The sequence below is a fragment of the Lagopus leucura genome, unplaced genomic scaffold, assembly GCF_019238085.1.
Source record: "Lagopus leucura isolate 7727_CA_CO unplaced genomic scaffold, USGS_WTPT01 Super-Scaffold_100022, whole genome shotgun sequence".
In the NCBI taxonomy this organism is placed as follows: domain Eukaryota; kingdom Metazoa; phylum Chordata; class Aves; order Galliformes; family Phasianidae; genus Lagopus; species Lagopus leucura.
This window is the reverse complement of record NW_024962275.1, coordinates 5,569,158-5,586,882: the sequence shown is the minus strand read 5'-3', so window position 1 is coordinate 5,586,882 and position 17,725 is coordinate 5,569,158. Positions and strand designations below refer to the sequence as shown.

At 49.0% G+C, this 17,725-nt stretch overlaps 2 protein-coding genes across 3 annotated transcripts in view; both read left to right on the top strand.

Annotated features, from left to right (window-relative positions):
* Positions 1–16,173, top strand: part of LOC122184131 (collagen alpha-1(XXVII) chain-like) — a 127,920-nt gene extending 111,747 nt beyond the window's left edge. Inside the window, exons 43-63 of one of the 2 annotated variants that reach the window (XM_042878785.1) lie at positions 1,634–1,690; positions 1,850–1,903; positions 2,563–2,616; positions 3,558–3,611; positions 5,128–5,181; positions 5,262–5,369; positions 5,737–5,844; positions 6,910–7,017; positions 8,753–8,806; positions 9,433–9,495; positions 9,916–9,969; positions 10,589–10,624; positions 10,881–10,898; positions 11,246–11,281; positions 11,619–11,645; positions 11,849–11,914; positions 12,184–12,352; positions 12,524–12,633; positions 13,370–13,588; positions 14,243–14,365; positions 14,452–16,173. In XM_042878785.1, coding sequence (XP_042734719.1) covers positions 1,634–1,690; positions 1,850–1,903; positions 2,563–2,616; positions 3,558–3,611; positions 5,128–5,181; positions 5,262–5,369; positions 5,737–5,844; positions 6,910–7,017; positions 8,753–8,806; positions 9,433–9,495; positions 9,916–9,969; positions 10,589–10,624; positions 10,881–10,898; positions 11,246–11,281; positions 11,619–11,645; positions 11,849–11,914; positions 12,184–12,352; positions 12,524–12,633; positions 13,370–13,588; positions 14,243–14,365; positions 14,452–14,562 — 1,683 coding nt within the window. In that variant the 3' untranslated portion in view covers positions 14,563–16,173. Of the gene's footprint in view, positions 1–1,633; positions 1,691–1,849; positions 1,904–2,562; positions 2,617–3,557; positions 3,612–5,127; positions 5,182–5,261; positions 5,370–5,736; positions 5,845–6,909; positions 7,018–8,752; positions 8,807–9,432; positions 9,496–9,915; positions 9,970–10,588; positions 10,625–10,880; positions 10,899–11,245; positions 11,282–11,618; positions 11,646–11,848; positions 11,915–12,183; positions 12,353–12,523; positions 12,634–13,369; positions 13,589–14,242 lie in introns of both variants that reach the window. The other variant, XM_042878786.1, reaches the window with a different exon arrangement.
* A 1,077-nt stretch (positions 16,174–17,250) lies between these two features.
* LOC122184322 (alpha-1-acid glycoprotein 2-like) overlaps positions 17,251–17,725 on the top strand; it is a 1,436-nt gene continuing 961 nt past the window's right edge. Inside the window, exons 1-2 of the mRNA XM_042879204.1 lie at positions 17,251–17,424; positions 17,524–17,666. Coding sequence (XP_042735138.1) covers positions 17,302–17,424; positions 17,524–17,666 — 266 coding nt within the window. The 5' untranslated portion in view covers positions 17,251–17,301. The remainder of the gene's footprint in view (positions 17,425–17,523; positions 17,667–17,725) is intronic.

Here is a 17,725-nt window from a genome sequence, read left to right as displayed (position 1 = left end):
CCTTACTCTTTTGATTATATTGCAATTATAACATCTTGGTTATACACCAACATACCTCCAAGAAGACTGGGGTTCACCACCCATCTCGTGATCTGTTATGGCCATGCATAACCACCACCTGGGAGTTACTGGCAGTGCCCATCCAACAAATTTGGAAGCAGCAAAGGAAGAATATGCCACTGTCATCAAGCACGTAACGAAGAGAGATGTACTGAGCTCTTTTCTGCCTGTTGGGGTTAACTGCAAGAGATTGCCAAATCTCGAGTCTCATTCTATCAAGCTGCAAAGTTCAGGCCTGGTGCTCAGCCCCATGAGAAGTCAGAGTTGCTCAGCATCTCTCAGGAGTGGTACTGCTCTGGTTCCAAAGAGCGTGCCCAGTTCCTAAAGAAAATGAGCCTTGGCATCACCATGAAAGATCTTTCTCCCTGCTGGTTATTTACTGCTCCAGTTGTGTTACTGCCAAACTTCACGTATAAGCAAAGCACCCAAGCACCTCCCAGAGAAATTCCCACTGAGAAACTTATCCTTACCATCAGCAGCTCCAACACCAGCAGAAGAGGAGAGTAATGGAGAGAAACTCAAAGGCAGTCATAAATACACCAGAAAGGGTGATCCAGCTGCTGAGGATTGCAGGAGCCTGAAGGAAACATGGCTCTGCATAGCCATGCAGACTTGGGCTTTGAAGGTGCCAGGAGCCCCGTGCAGAGCAAACACGGCAGCTCCACGGTGCCAGAATCCCCCAGCCCTCCTCTCTCCAGGAGCTGCACATCAAAGGAGCTGCAAGATGCTTTCGTCCCAAGGAGCCAGAGTGCCAGAGACACAGCGATAGGGAGCAGCCAAAAACCAGAGGAGCTGGAATATAGCTATCTTCTATGGGAAGCAAAGAAACAGCCATGTCTGAGCTAAACTCCAGAGCAAACAGAGCACCGTGACCCCAAGTGACTTACACAATTGAATTTTAAAATGCAGCCTCTGTGTGGAGACCCTTGAGGGATCTCTCTGTGGATATTTTAGGGAGAGCTCAGTTATCTGCCAGCCCAAACCATGAGCTCTGGGCTCCTGCTGGGAGCCGTGCCGTCAATGAGCAGAGATGCTCATGCAATTAGTGTGTAAGGGACGGACCCTCTCACCTGGGCGAAGGTGAGAGAAGATCAGAGAAGCCCACGGTGGGGTCACAGAAGGCAGGAGCCCAACCAGACCACTGCTGTTGCCATGGCAGCCATGGCTGCACTCAGTGAGAGCGGAGAAGTGCTTGATTAAAGAGTTTGTTTGACTGCTGGTGATAAAATTCAGAGGCAGAAGTGTTTCCCATGTTTTCCTAATTACGTGCTTCTTGCTTCGCTTTAGGAATTGTTGAGAATAACTCTGTGTACCTCGTTCCTTGGGGAGGATGGTTAGACTGGGCAGAAACCACCAGCAAAGAAATTAGGGAAGAAATATGAACAGTCAGCATGCTAGAGGACGTGGAACAAAATAATAGTGATAATTTTGACATTGTGTGGATGAAAAGTTGGTGAAATCGACACAGACTTTGAGTGAGGAGGCCCATGAGATGAGAAAACTGGATCAGGTCTAGACAGAAGCATCTGCCATATCAGCTGCAGCCTGTTAATGACAGCGTTTTCCCTCACAGGGAGAACAAGGTGATGACGGGAAGGTGGAAGGCCCGCAGGGACCACCCGGAGACAGAGTAAGATATTAAATCCCTTCCCTAATCAATGCTGGCCTGGGTTTTGCCAGGGGAGGAGCTGACTTGCTTCTTTACTTATGCAACATACAAAAGGCATCGAGATTCTGCGGATAACAGGACTTTTAACATCTAACTCATGCCTTTGTTGTGTTGCTGCAGGGTCCTGTTGGTGACAGAGGAGATCGAGGGGAGCCCGGAGACCCTGGTTATCCTGTGAGTCGTATTCCCAGTATGTGATTCAGAAATGGTTGTCTTGGGAAGGTTTGTGGTTATCAAGGAAATACCCTGGAGAAGGTGTGTGGGAGACAGGTCATGTAATGCCAGACAAAACTCAAGACTTGATGTGCCAATGGCTGCAGATTGTTTCACAGGAAGATCTCTGTTAATTTAGATATTTTGAAGCTTCCAAAACCTGAGCAGGATTTCTCTCAAAAGCAGAGCTGTGAGGATTCCCTTTATGTGGGACGTAACTGGGGTTGATCTGTAAAGGCTCTATGGGCTTTCTCACCTCCATCCAAAATCCAGTTGCTGTAATTGATCAGAGCAACCCATTCCAGGAACCCAGCAGAGCAGCACTGTTGCTGCTGTATTTTGTAGGACAGCAGCCTACAACTGTTAGCTTAAACTGATGCTGTGTGTATTAGAAGATACTCCTTCCTGCTTACACAGTGACAAGCAGTTCCTCTGAGCTACTTCTTTCCAGTGTGCATCCACAGCAGCATGTACACTACCCATGAGCTTCAACATTTGTGCATTAGCAGAATGCAGATATATTTATCTTCCCCTGCCCTGCTCTGCATGCTGTGTTTGTTCATCATTGCCACAAAGATATCTAAGGACAAACAAATGTTCCCTCTCTTGTTTTATTTAAGGGCCAAGAAGGGCTTGATGGAGAAAGAGGAAAACCTGGACAGCAAGGCTTACCTGTAAGAAATGGTGCTTTATTGTAAGCTACACAGTGTCACATGCATGTGAAAAACAGATGCAGGAGGGTAGGAAGGGCTGTAGTAGGGGATGTGTGCTGAGCTGTGACATGCAGCGTGTGCATTTCCATAACCCACGCCTCTGAAATGGACAATTTGAGCCATGTATTGAGACCAAAAAATAGGTGATAGAACAGGAGGCACCCCCAATAGCCTACCCCTGTAACAGTATTTCTGAACAGGCCAGGAGGGATTTGAAAGCTTAGGAGATGAGCAGTGCAAAATGGCCGTGATGCTGGAAGGGTCCACTTGGAAATGGTGCTTTTGAGGAGAGCTGCTGCAGTGTGGGGCCATTTCATTCAGCCTGCATGGCATTTCCTCTCAGCACACAAAAATCCAGAAGGCCAGAAGACGGGATGAAAGCATGGGGGATGGGGGATGGAGGGATGTGTGATGGTGAATTGCTTCACTTCTCCATCAGGGTTGCTCCCTGATGTCTGACATCCAGGCCAAACCAAGGAAAGGGCTGCAGCATGCAGAAGAGAGGTAGTACCAGTATGGGGATGTGCTCGCCGTATGGAGCACTCGTTCTGCACGTAGCTTTTGCAGGGCCTTTCCCAAACCAGGCTCCTTCCTCCTCACTTCTCAGCACGGTTTTCCAGGCACGGTCTGGAATTTAGCAAACCGATTCCCCAAACATGAGCACCACCCAAGTGAGGGGGTAGCGCTGCTTCTTCTCCAGTTGATACCCTGTTAAATGCTCTCTGGAGACAATTCCTTGCTCTCTTTCCCCCAGGAGGCCTGTCTGAGCACAGGCTGTTCCCGTGAATTGTTTCCATACGGTCAGTGTTGTTAGGGCACAAAAAAATGCTGTTCTTTCTACTTCGTGCAAGATATTGCCAGATGAGAATTTCAAGCAGATTTTTCATGCTTGTGTTTTGTAGGGGAATCCTGGACCACCAGGCCAGCCAGGAGCAAAGGGATCCAAAGGTGATGTGGTAGGTTTCAGCAGGGTGGATTTGTAGCATCCTAAGTTTGAAGAAGATGTCTGATTAAGAGAACTCGGATGTTTTGTGTGTGATTTGGCCAAAGGTCTATACCTTGAAAGACTGTGGGAAGCCCTAGTGGGAGGGCTGCAAGTATGTGTTTAAGTGCCCAACCCCAATGGCTGGTTGGCTTCATGGAGCTGGAGTGGACCAAGACAATAGCAGCTCCAAATGGAAGGTGAATCTGGGGCACGTCTTTGGTCATGGCCATCACTGTGTCTCTTTGCCATAACCCTGCATGTGCTGCTACAGCCACAGCTAGCTGGTCTGCCCCTAAGGAGATCTGAGCCAGGCAAGTTCCTTCACTTGAACCATAAACTTTTCTGGCTTGAAACTTTCCAGATTCGGAGCCCATATGGTTCTTCTCTTTCCTGGAAGAGACCTTCTAACTTCTTGCCTTTACTGAGCAAGAAAACACAGCACACACAGCTCCTTTGAGGTTCAGTGTGGTACCTACTCTGACTTCCACATCTGGTTGTAATGACAGCATGCTAATTATTCTCACAGATAGGGCCTTTATTTGCTAAAATGTAAGTATGTGTCCTCAATATTCAGCAAATTCCTGTTCCCTGATGGCAGATGTCAGGATTTTTAATCCGACCCCACTGGGATAATGGCAGAAGATGGTCTGCACTAGGTGTTCCTGGCAAGGAGTGTACCAGCTGATGAGATTAATGAACTCTACCTAGCGCTGGATGACCTGGAACTACCTTTGGGAGTAATGGATAGCAGAGGAAGCACCCCAGGAGTATTAATTTCATATAGCTGTCCTGCCTGGTCCTCCGCAGATGGAGAAACAGTGCACAGGAAAAGCAGTGCTTCAGTTTGAAAGTGCTTTAACGTGTGACCTGACTAAGAGAGTCCTAGTGAAGGTGATGAGGCTGAGTTTTCCATTCATTCCACAGAAATTAATCCATTCTACAGCTAATAACCCTCAGGAGTATTTCTTTTATGTCTTTATTCACAAAGCAGCATTGCAAATTTCAGACACAAGATACCCCTTTCATTTCCATTAACTCTCCAAAATAAGAGGGAGCTGCTTAGGAGAGAAATGCTCTCACTGAGTGCCTGCAGAAGACTTGCCAGTGCCGTGGGTCTGTGCTGTGCTTCAATGAACTGACAGAGGATGCAGGTTTCGAGCATCTTGTTCTAATGTTTGCCAGTGCATTGAGTCCTCCCTCGAGTTCATCCTGCTTTATTTGTCCTCATCTGCTCTGTATTAGGAAAAATGTAGGTCCTTGCCTTCTAGCTATTCATTCCTGCCCTAGAACTCTCGAGGCATACGAAGAATCACTTGTAATAAAACCAAATAGCAGTTCATTCTCCAGTGCTGGAGCAACTGACTTTATGAATCTCCTTTTTATAAAACTCTTTCCAACCATTATCCAAAATCACACCCTGAAGTCAGGCGCCCAAGTGGACTTGTGCTGGAACTGCTGCAATTTTAGATGTATTTCTTTCTTTGCAGGGTCAAAAAGGAAAGCAAGGAGCACGAGGCAGTGCAGGGAGCAGAGGCTCACCGGTAGGTTAAAAAAAAAATCCATTTTTTTGCCCCAAAAATGCTGTCTAGGAGCCCCATCACTGACATATTTGTGATTTTAGGGCATCCTTGGGCTACCTGGTCCTCGAGGAGTGGTGGGAAGGCAGGGCCAAGAGGGTGCTCCTGGAGTGGATGGAGTGCCTGGGAAGGATGGCGTGCCTGGGGTGCTGGTGAGTTTGCAGCTGTAACCTCATAGCATTAATAGCAAGTGCAACTTAAGAGCTGGAAAACCAAGAGGTAACGTAGGAGAAATGGATGTAGTCCAGCTACAAATATCCCAGTTTCCATATACCCAGAGAGGATCATATGTTGCTCATTGTATCTCACTTTGCTTTTGCCTGGTGAAGTCTGTAAACAAACCAATGCATCCAGTCTGACAAACAGCTTCTTGCATGCACGTATCTGCAAGTCCTCCCACGCCCAGATGCATGCTTGCTGGCTGAGGGCAGATTCATACCACTCCTCCATGCCCGTAGAAGATGTGCAGAGCTGGAGAGAGCACTTTGTTTCATAACCTCTCCTGTGTTTTTTTTCTAGGGAGAGCAGGGAGATGATGGGGAAGAAGGAGTGACAGGGATGGCCGGCAAAAGAGGGAACCCCGGCGTGCCAGGACTGCCTGGGGCACAGGGACCACCAGGGTTCAAAGTGAGTTTCAATTCAAGATATTGCTGTGAGCAATGCAGTCTGTGAGCCTGGTGCATCTAGAGCTTGAATTCACCAAGGTCCAACAAAGCCTGAGTTCCTGCTGCCATCTTTCACTTAGCTGGAGGCTCAGCAGCTGATTCTCTATCCATCCATCCACCCACCCACCCACCCACCCATCCATCCATCCATCCATCCATCCATCCATCCACATCAGTTGAACATCTCAGCTTTCTGTCTTTGTCAAAGTTCTCCCTGCTCAGGAACATACAAATATCTGTACCCACATTGCGAACGCCGTAACTGCTTTCATTAGAAACCTGGATAAAGAAATGTGACCTTAGAGAAGCTGCAAGGGATCTGCTGTAGCCTGCCTGTAGGAGACCCACAATGAGCATTGAAGCGTGGATGCCCTTCAGCTGCTGCCTTGCAAAGCCTGAATGGTGCAGGAAAATTGTGCAGCTTGTTTCTGTCACGTATTAATCATGCTGGGATTGCTGGAACCAGTGTGACTCAGGCACTGCCTTAGGTGGAAGCAGGGAAAAGCTGCTTTAACGACAGTGGGATTTCTTACTGGTCCCTGCAGTGGTCCAGGTGGGCCGCAGGATCTGACCATCCCAACAGCAATTCAGCCATTTGTAAAAAGAGGCTGCAATTAGGAAAACTCCAGCGGGGTTTGGAGAGGCTATCAGGACTGATTTAAACTATGCCTCCTATAGCACATGACTCTTAAAACTGTCCCTTGCTGCCCTCCAGCTGCCTTCGGTAGAATAACAAGCTGCTTCCAGAAGTGACCAGAGAGGTCCTTGAGGAATTATGCCACATCTCTTGGGAGATCGGTTGCCCCTTGTCCTCCTGCTCAACCATGCCGGGCACCCACTACCTTTGCTGCCATGCCACCATCCTGCACCCATCTTCCCCTGCAGACCTGAGGCATCTCATAATGGAGCCACATTCCTCATCCTGATGCGCCACTTTTTCCCAGCTTTCCATCTATGGCTATTTCAGCTGAACGTTGTTATATTTAGCTCCCGTCCTTTGGAATTACTTGAATTCTGTTATTTTTAGGGTGAAAGAGGATTGCCTGGACAGACCGGCCAAACAGGGAAGCGAGGATCAGTGGGAGGAATGGGCCTCCCAGGGAGCCCTGGCGATCCAGGACCCAAAGGCCAGCCTGTGAGTAGCACCTGGCAGGGACCCCTAAGCAGCCTGCGTTCCCCAAAACACTGTGACTGCTCCCAGCACCCTCATGCCTGTTGTTATGATATGGCCACCACGTGTGCTGGTAGTCCTACCATGGGAAACAACCCATCCATTGCAAACCGTGCCAAAGGTGCAGAAGGGGCTGCAGCTCCATAGGGACACCCAGGAGATGTAGGCATCACCACGAAGGTTTGAGGGTGGTGGAGCTGTGGGTTCAGAGCATGCTGGGGGAGGAGCATACCCACTTCCAGGGCAGGATCCAAACTCTTTGTGCTTTTTCATTGTGCTGGTGGGATTGCCCAGCATTTGGCAGCAGAATTCCAGCCACGGAGAGGTAACCACCAACACCATTGTTTTGCCTCGTGTTCCTGCACATGGCAAGTTCCCTTGCCCAGTTTTACTGTTGCCTGCTTTGCTGCATCAGTATTGACCAGGTCCCCTCAAAAAAGGTGACTCTGGCATTTAGATTGCTCTAAAACCTTTCTGACTTCTCACTTACTTCTGCCCTGAATTCCTCCAGAAAGAAGGCTTGTTGGTTCTTGTAACACAGGAAAGACCGTAGTCCTTCTCTTAGTAGCCTGTTTCCTTTCCAGGATGCATAAATGGGCAGTTAAACCACGTTGTGTGCTTGGAAAGTTTCTAACACTCCACCAAGTCCAACTAAGCCCTTTCTTGCCAAGCAGCTTCTCATTGTCATGGCAGGAAAAAGCTTCCTAACAGTAAGGGCTGTAGATTAACTCTGGAATAGCCCTGTAATAGAGGCAGTGGAAACCCCATCACTTGAGTCATTTACAACTGGGCTGAACAAGACGCTGTAAAACATCCCATAATGTGCAATCCAGCATGGGTCACACAGTCCAGCTGAGAGGCCAAAGGAGCCTTTTCCATCTCTTGTGTTCCTGTGGCTGTAAATGAATCATCTGGCCAATGTTTCCGTCCCACTTTTTTTTAGTGTTGCATCACTTTGCATTTTGATAGCTGAGAAACCCAGAAATCTCACAGGACGTGCATCTTAAACGTGGTAAAATGAGGGTGTTTATGCAAGGACGTGCTACCCAGTGTTTTCTCTTTATTCTTAGACTGCAGGCTGTATGCTAATCCAAGGTTGATGGTCTTGCAAATATTTTGTTTTTCTTAAGGAACAACAACAACAACAACAAAAATCCTGCAGTGTTGTGTAGGAAAAGAGTTGGGATTTGTATGGTTTTCATGGTTTTAAATGGGAGGTGATGTTGTAGGAACACACACTCCTTTGGACAGCACCAATAAGCATCATTTGAAATTGTCCTTCATAGGGCAGTCCAGTTGGTACTGGAAATAAAATAAGTGCTCATTTTAATGGGATTGGAGCATGGACTTTAGGGTCAATCTCAGAGTAGAAGCTCTTCATCCTGCTTCTGCTGACTGTGCTCCAAGCCCTCCAAGCTAGCCAAGCATGTGCTAGAAATATTGTAGGTATGCCTCTCATCTTGGGGGCAGAAAGGTTTAGTCTGTGAGATGTTCTGGAGCTGCTTCCACCCTGTGTTTGTGTGATGCCTTCCTCAGAACTCTCATACTTCTTTCTCATCAGTCCTGCTTAGACTGAGGAATACTGATGGATTTCTCGTTCTCTGAAGCTGCTGAAATCTTGGCGTGTCTTCGATGACCGGTTCAGCACGAACTCACTGCTGTTCTTTGTTCTTGTGTTTGTCTTGGCTGTTATTTCCAGGGAGACTTTGGGGAGGCAGGATTCCCAGGGATTGCGGGCATCTTTGGGCCAAAGGTAAGAGGGGACCTGGTGACCAGTTGGCTTCCCAGTCTCTTTGCTGGGAGGAGACACTGCAATGCCTATTGAAAATTATTTGGCAGTAGCTCTGCAGAAACTACTGAAACCCAATTGTGATTCCAACTTTATGAAGTGTATGTATCTTCACATAATCCTCAGGTATGCATTTACATATGCTCTGATAAAACCTATTTCTATTGAAGTGGGTACACTGTAGATGGAAAATGGATGTTCTACAGACCCCCCCCCCACCTGAACATATTTCAATCATAGAATCATAGGATCAGTAACCTTGGAAAAGACCACTAAAATAACCAGCCATCAACCCATCACCACCATGCCCACTAAGCCACATTGCTCACTGGCACGAGTTCATTTCTCCAACATTAATCATCAGTTGAGAGACTTGACTGCAAATTTGGGCTCATTTGACCAAAATATAATTTTGATGGGGAAAGGGAACCGGGCTGTTTTCTGTAGAAAGTAAAGGGCTTGCAAAACAGGAGTGGGAAAAGAATGTTTTGAATGGGACCTTGCAATTCCCACATACTAGAGCTGTAAGCCAGAGCATCAACATGGGGTACATTTATTAATGGGCTCTGACACCTCATTTTTGCTTGCAGGGACCACCAGGAGACCCCGGTTTCAAAGGCATTCAGGGACCACGTGGCCCACCTGGCCTCATGGTGAGTGGTTTTTCCATGTGTTTGGTTTGGGAAGATTTTCTTGCTTCCTCCATCCTGTGTATCTGTAAGGCTGCAGACTCCCATAATGAGCACGATAGTCTGGTTTGAGGGGTGCCTTGCAATTAATCTGTGGCCATAGTGCTGCCAGAGCACATCTGCACCTTCCGTGTGATCACGGGCCTCTTCTGCCTCTATATGGACTGCTGCAGATCACTCCAGCTACGCCAAAATCCTTCTGTTTCTGGAATTTCTGAGGCCTCACATGGGCTGTGACAACCACACTGCGAGGGCTTGTGTCTGTGGACCTGTGTTTTATTTCAGCCACAGAATACACTGTGATCATGCTGCTGAGAAGCAGCAAAGAGTTGCAGTGTCCATCCATCCCCAAGTGGTGGTTGATGCACGGCTTGTCTTTTCTAGGGAAAAGAAGGAATTATTGGTCCACTTGGCATTCTGGGTCCCACGGGAAGCCTGGTGAGTATCTGCCTTTTCTTCTGCCTGTAGATTTTAGATGGCAGTGTTTGAGATCCAGCATGCCTGAGGCCTGCATCAGTAAATCCCAAGTCCTTCTGTGATGACGGGAACAAAATGGTCTTTAAGGGTTAAGGGTTATTTAAGGGTTAGTCTCCAGCTGCATGTATAGTTGGGATTATTAGCTTAGAAGTGAGGAACATCTGTATTGAAGTGCAAGTTTTGAGATAGATAGATGGGATCAGACTGGAAGACAAGACTGTGATTTCAGTTTTTTTAAGCAAGTCACTGGATTTGCCAAAGAACTCAGCATTGGAGCCCCCAGGGGAAGAATAAAAAAAATAATCTGATGAATGTGCTAAACTGGACACAGTTGGATTCAGGGAAGTGCTGAAAATCTCTGCCTGCCTCCAAATGCCACAGACTACAGTTCAGGTCAGGGCTTCATAACAGTGTGAGCATGAAGTCACGTAGAGCTCAGCACAAAGAGGCAGAGTTGGCAGAGAGGAAACCCAGGGAGATGAGCCCAGTCCCGCTGGGTCCTTGCAAGGTGCTTCTGAGCAGCACAGCATCCAGAAGCACAGCTTGCAGTCACTAACAGCCATCTTGTGTACTTTCACAGGGGCCGAAGGGGGACAAAGGCAGCCGTGGGGACGTGGTAAGTGAGCTCCTTGCCTGGGAGGGAGCTCTGTTCTTGGGTACTGGGTTCCTCTGTGAGCAAGGTGCTCACATCTGCACTGGGTACATATTGCTCATCCTCCTTGGTACCACAAGAACCGAGGTGCCATCTTGGCACCAGATTGCATGACCAGGGGTCATTCCTGCACATGGTCATACTGAGAGATTTCCTTCTAGAATTGAACATCTTCTGACTGCTTCTTCCCTTGTTTGTTTGTTTGTTTGTTTCCCTACAGGGGTTTCAGGGCCCAAGGGTGAGTCTTTAAATCACTTTTTCTAATATCTCTTATTTAAATGAAACGGTTACTTCTAGCAAATATAAAGCTGGAGGGGAGGTGACTGTTAACACAGAGAACATGATGCTTAAAGAATGAAGGGCTGGGAACAAGAGACACAGCAGGACTGAACCAGGTGCAGAGAGGTGAACCCAGAGGTGGGAGACGGAGGAAACAGGGCAGTCTTCTGAAGTGTTTGGGGGAGAGGATGTTATGGGACACCAAAAATGGGGGGGATTTCAGCAGGGAACAGACTCAGTTCTGGTGACAAGGAGTGGAAATACAAACTGAAAGCATTTCACTGACTGATGCCACTCTGTCTTTAGGGTCCTCCAGGCCCACGAGGACAGCCTGGCCCTCCGGTACGTATACATGGAAAGAGTTCAAAGACATTATTGAAACAAGCTACAGTTACCACAGTGATACCCTCCAGAGGGCCTGCTCACTCACTGAAAATTACAGCTTAGCCCCGTTCCCCGTATGCAAAAAATGCATGTGTGTGAATGGACCAGTGTTTCTCGTGCTTTGGTCCAAACCATCTCCAAATATCTTATAGAGACAGCATTGTTGCCTGTCTCACTCTTCTGCATCGAGGGACCCCAGGGGAGGGAGGGTTTCAGAAGGACATCAATGAATATCTTTGCAGCAGTGGCTGCCCAGCATTCCAGCTGATGCCCCTTTTTTTGCTTTGACTTCTAGGGACCGCCAGGAATTTCAGCTTCGTTTGTAAGTTGCTGTTTTCTGTTCATTTGTTAATGATGGCAGTAAGTCGTGCAGAGGTGGGCGCTGCAGGGACCTTGAAAAATACGTTCAGGTCCAGCAAGAGATGCATTGGCAGAGCAAGGCTTGAATCACAACCCTAGAGCAAGCAGCATTTGCTTGCATCAGGCCATGTTCAGCTTCTCACAGTCTGTTTTGCCCCACGCTAGCAACAAGATGGCTTTGGGGCCGCCTTCCAGACACTGATGGACTCCAACGCGGCGCTCAAGACAGAGGTACGGGGCTTCTGTCAAACTGCCTGGCCTCTGCTGAGGCTGTAGGCTGGGGATGGTCACTGTCTGCTTGAAGTTTCTGTCTGCCTGAAGTTTCTATATGCAAAGCTTCAATTTGTCTGCTGCTTTTGTGGAGTACCAGGTTAAAGGGTGTGATTCTGCTGCATTCCTTGTTTCTGAAGCTCCAAACTTCATGACTTTGCCAGCATTTCACCAGTTCCCCATGCAGACCCTCAATGGTTACAGTACCAGGTGCCTCCTTTTCATTCCAGGGTTACCAACATCCAGACCTTCTCATGCTGGACCACGGAGGGGAGATCTTTAAGACTCTACACTACCTCAGCAACCTCATTCAGAGCATCAAGAGACCCCTGGGCACCAAGGAAAACCCCGCACGCATCTGCCGAGACCTCATGAACTGTGAACAGAAGATGAAGGATGGTAGGAAGCCTTGAGTACAAGAAGGCTGTATCCCTCCCTAGGACCATTTTACATGGCCCCAAATGGCCTCCCCAGGCTGAGGGCAGTCATGCAGAAACCAAAGCTTGTCGTTGCTTATGCACAGAGAAGACTGAGTGTTCTCATTAATCCCCACATCCTCCCTTTCCTCAGGTACCTACTGGATCGACCCAAATCTCGGCTGTTCCTCAGACACCATACAGGTCATCTGCAACTTCACCAATGGTGGACAGACGTGTCTCAGCCCCATCACGGTCTCCAAGGTACACACAGCTCCTCCTGTGCAGCATTTCCCATACACACATCATGAAATGTTTACCCACGGCTGAGTTCTGCCAGAGCTCAGGACGGTGACCACTGTAACAGCACTTATCCTGGTGGCAGTGAGCACAGCTCTGCTGCTGGCCTTCAGCACTGCTCTCATGAGGTTAAAAAATACACCTAAGATGGTGTTGTTGACTCTTTGCAAGATAGAGCAGTACGTTTCCAGTAGTGTTTAATTAACCCATAACCTTAACAGAGGCCGGTAATTTAGCAAACATGCTGCTCCCAAAGGCTTTGTTGGATTAATTTATGTTCAGGTCACTCTTGCCGTTTGTTTTCTACTGCCTGAAAAATTGAGGTCAGCTTGAATACACGAGTGTCCACCAAAGTGAATGCCACAGGATTTTTCTCAGGGAAAGTACCTGTAACAAAAAATACCCCTAGCAATATCCGGGTCCATCTGCAGTGCCCAGAGCACAATCAGAACACTCATCATTTTCCTCCTGCTTAAGGGCTTGTGTGTTCATTGCAAAAAATAAAGGGCCTGCTGCCTCCTCATGACAACAGTCCAGCTCGACTTTGTGTTGGGTCTTCTTGCCCATACTGACACCAGAACCAGTTCTGGGCTTGGACATCCATGCGTGGCCACTCACAGAGTGCAGGGAACTCCTCTGCCCTTGCACTGAAGGACCGTTCTCTCTCCCAGCCTTGCTAACACCCCTGTCACCTTCACAGCTGGATTTTGACATCGGCAGAGTCCAGATGAACTTCCTGCGCCTGCTGAGCTCTGAGGTGGTGCAGCACATCACCATCCACTGCCTGAACACCTCTGTCTGGAGGGAGGGCTCTGCTGAGAAACCTTCGCAGAAAGCCGTGCGCTTCAAGGCGTGGAACGGGCAAATGTTTGAGGCAGAGGGGAAGCTCAAGCCGGAGGTGGCAGCTGATGATTGCAAGGTATGTTGTGCCCAAAGACAGGAGAGAAATGCCAGGCTGAACCCACCCAGCACACACAGCAAGGCTCAGATTGTGCCAGTGCTTTTTATTCCATGGCCACCTCCAAAAAAGGGGGAGAAGGGTCTAGGTGACCTCTTCCGTGATGCTATTTCAAGGTGTTACCTTCTACTCAGCCAGGAGAAAGTGTTCCCCAGAATGCTTTTCTGAACTAGGCCTACTCAGGGCTTTTCAGTCGTATGGCACAGTGAAACTCATCATCTCCAGCAAGAGGGAACGGCCCCAAGGTGAGCCAGGGGAGGTTTGCATTGGATATTAGGAAGAATTTCTTCTCAGAAAGAGCAGTGGCACAGACTGCCCAGTGAGTGGTGGGATCACCATTCCTGGAGAACTATGTAGATGTGACAGTGAGGGACGTGTCAGTGGAGGTTGGTGGCCCTGCCTATGGTGGGGGGGTTGGAGGTTCATGATCCTTGAGCTCCCTTCCAACCCAGGCCATTCTGTCATTTTGTGATTCTGTGCCAGTGGGCATAGTGGGTAGGGATGAGTCGGTGGTTGGACTTCTTAGAGATCTTTTCCAACCTCAGTAATGGTCTGATTGTAAGATCTGTCCCACAGCTAAGCAGCTCTGTCTGTCTTTCCCTCCCCCCTGTGCAGATCAAGGATGGACGCTGGCATCGGACTCTCTTTTCCTTTCGGACGCAGGACACCCAGCAGCTGCCGATCGTCAACATCTACAACCTTCCCCCATCCGAGCCAGGAAAGCAATATCACCTCGAGGTCGGCCCCGTGTGCTTCCTTTGAGCAATGCCATCAACCCGGGCTCCAAGGCTTTGACCCCACTTCTGGCCTATGTCTTTACACAGGGTCTCTGCAGCAAGGACAGCTGGGCTGTATCTTTTGGGTCAACTCTTGCTCTAGCCTTTGGCTCAAGGCCTCAAACAACCCGTGATCTACTGAACTCAGCAGGTTGTTGAAAGGAGGAATACGAAGGACGTAGGGAAGCGGGTGTCAGCTGGGACGTGACCGGTGCAAAGGGATCAGGGGACGAGGTGTCGCGCGGTTCCACACACAAAGCTTTTTCCATGACCAAAGAAGAAAACGTTGAGAGAAACCTCAAGCAACTCGCAGCATGTGGTTTCCCCACCCTCCCCCCCTATTTTTGCCTTACCTGGTTCCCGAGTTACCAAATGTTCTTCCCATTGAGAAGTAATTCAGAGATGATAGGGCTTCCCTCGCAGAGCTGGGCGCCTCCTGGATGGCCGGGCTCTCCCAGGAGGAGCTGCAATGCGACTCTGGCTGCTCTGCGCACCGGAACCATTTTGATGTGCAATATTAGAAGAAACAAAATATATATATATATATATATATATAAAATATTATTTAAAGCAAAAAGAAAAAAAAGGAAAAAAAAAAAAAAAAGGAAAAAACTAAAGTTGCTCCTTCCATGGGTGAGTTGAACCAACGTCCCTTCTCATGTGCATGGTGTTGGGGTGGGGGAGAGTCCCAAAGCTGAAAGGGGGGAATGGAAGGAGGAGAGGGGAAGAGATTGGTGCTACAATAGAGAGAGGATGGGCTCGTCTGATTTGTTTCTACCTCTCACTGTGAAATCTCTGGTGCTCTTAAAAAAGTGTGTTATTTTATATATATGATTTTATTTAAGGTTGTGAAGGTGCTACAGTGGCTTGCCACAGACCCAAAAAAAAAGCCCGTAGGACCACCTCTCTAGGAAGAGAGGAGGTTACGATCTACAGCTAAATCACAGGAACACCTTTGAAGGGATCTTTCCATTGCCATGGGTGCCAATGCTGCGCAACAACTCGGAGCGTCCGAGGTGCACCTTTCAGGCCACGATTCTGAAAGCCAATCTGCCTTTCGTTTGTTTGTTTGTTCGTTTTCAAACCAGCACTTCACTGCTCCGCTTGGGCAGCAGGGCTGCAGCTCACCTGCAGTGCTGTAGGGTGAAGCCTCGCTGCGTGGGCTCAGCTGCCCCCGAGCTCCTTTGCTGTATTGACGTTGACCCACAGCCACGCATGCAGCTCTGAGCCCGTGTGTAAAACCCAGCCCTGCTCCCCTTCTGTCCGGGCCCCTCTGCCACATCTGAAAGCATGATGCCTTGTTTCAGAGCACGGCCGGGCTCGCAGGGGTTGTGTTTTGTTAAGTTGTGTAGAAATTTAGTCTCTGTATGTAAATTTGGAGGTTTTTTTTTTTTTTTAAAGAGGATAATTATGGTAATCTTTAATTCTATATAAGGAATAATATTGATGTACTCGGAGCTGTACTGTATCGGAAATGCTTCAGCGCCCATTTGGGGTTTTCACGTCTCCTAAGGACTATGGATTTTATTTTTTTGAGGAAAAAAAAAAAGAAAAAGAAAAAAGAAAAAAGAAAATGGATGCGTGTCTCTCTTTGTGCGTCCCCTTCCTACGGCCAGCAGCCATCGGCTGAGGCTCACAGGCTCCATCTCACATACCTCACCCCGCTGTTCTGTTTGCTCCAGCCCGCAGTTACCCTTTGTTCTCATTAATGCTTTTTTTTTTTTTTTTTTTCCTTCTCCTCTTTTTTTTTTTTTTTAATTATTTTTTAATTTGGACTTTAAATAAATATTTAAAACTGAGGCAACGATATGGGACTTTTATGGGTATTTTTTTGTTGGGTTGTTTTGGTTTGGTTTGTTTGGTTTTTTTTGCTGCGGGTGCGAGGAGCAGCGATGCCCTATTGCTGGGGGTGGGGGTGCTGCTGTGAGCGGCCAAGGGAGCCCCAAAATCCTCCATCCCACCACCAATCAAGTGATGGTGAGCCCCTAGCGTGGCCACCAGCACGTTCCTCATCCTCATCCCCATCCTGACACAGTGTGGGAGAAAAGGAAGGGGAAGGGGAAAGGGGGGAAGGAGAAGGGGAATGGGGAAAGGAAGGCAAGGAGAAAGGAAGAGACGAAACTTTTCAGTGGTGAACCATACATCACACCACAATGGCTCCAAGCTGACCGAAACCCAAGTTCTCCTCTCTCAGGAGGATTCACAGAACAGGATCACAGAACACTGCAAGTTGGAGGCGCCCATAGGGACCGCCGAGTCCAACCCAGGGCTCCACACAGCACCATGCAACCCTATGGCTGAGAGCGGGGTCCCAACGCTCCCTGAGCTCCAGCATCGGGGCTGTGCTCACCTCCCTCTGGGATGCAGCCTTTCCCAGCCCCTCCTCACCTTCCCCTGGCAGCCCCATGCCATCCCCTCAGGCCCCATCCCTGTTTGGAGCTGCGTGCTGCCACCAGGACCCCGTCTTCCTCCTCTTCTCTGGGCAGAACAAACCACAGCCCTCAGCCCCCACAACACGCTGTGCCACCACCAGTGCCAGGACGGGTGTTTGTCTGCCCCAGGCACTGCAGGACATGGACCAACGCCTTCAGTGGCACTCACTGCCCTGCAGCGCCTTGCACAAACCAACCCGCGGCACTCGGCCCGACGCCTGCCCAATCAGTTATGCTTTCTGAGAACAAAAGTCCCCGGTGGTGAAATACAGCTTTTTTCACCTCTTCTGCCGGAAGAAAGCAATCTTTTGCCAGTTTAGTTCCCATCAACTGCTATTGCTTCATGCCTGAGCAAACAGCCCCGTGGTTAAATAAGCACACAGGCAGTGGCAGGGCTGTATATAAGTGCCAGCGCGCAGCAGCATCCCACCCACACTGCAGCCTCACCACAGCCCCCCTGTGAGCAATGCTGGCCTTCCTCATCCCTGTCCTCTCCCTCACCATGGGGTTGGTGCGTGCCCACGCCATCGACTCCCCCACCTGCGCCCCGCTCGTCCCTGCCGAAATGGACAATGCAACAGTGCACAGGGTAAGAAGTGCTGCATTCCGTCCCTGGGAGCCCTCAAACCCAAACTGGGGTCTGGAATGCATCTGCAATCCCTGACCCTCTGCTCTGCTCTGCCGGCAGCTGCTGGGGCACTGGGTGTACATCATGGGTGCCTCCCAGTACCCCCCGCACGTGGCTGAGATGAAGGAGCTGAAGTACGCGACCTACACCATCTTCCCTGGCAGGCATGAGGACGAGTTCAACGTGACGGAAATCATGAGGCTGTAAGGATGGGATGGGATGGGATGGGATGGGATGGGATGGGATGGGATGGGATGGGATG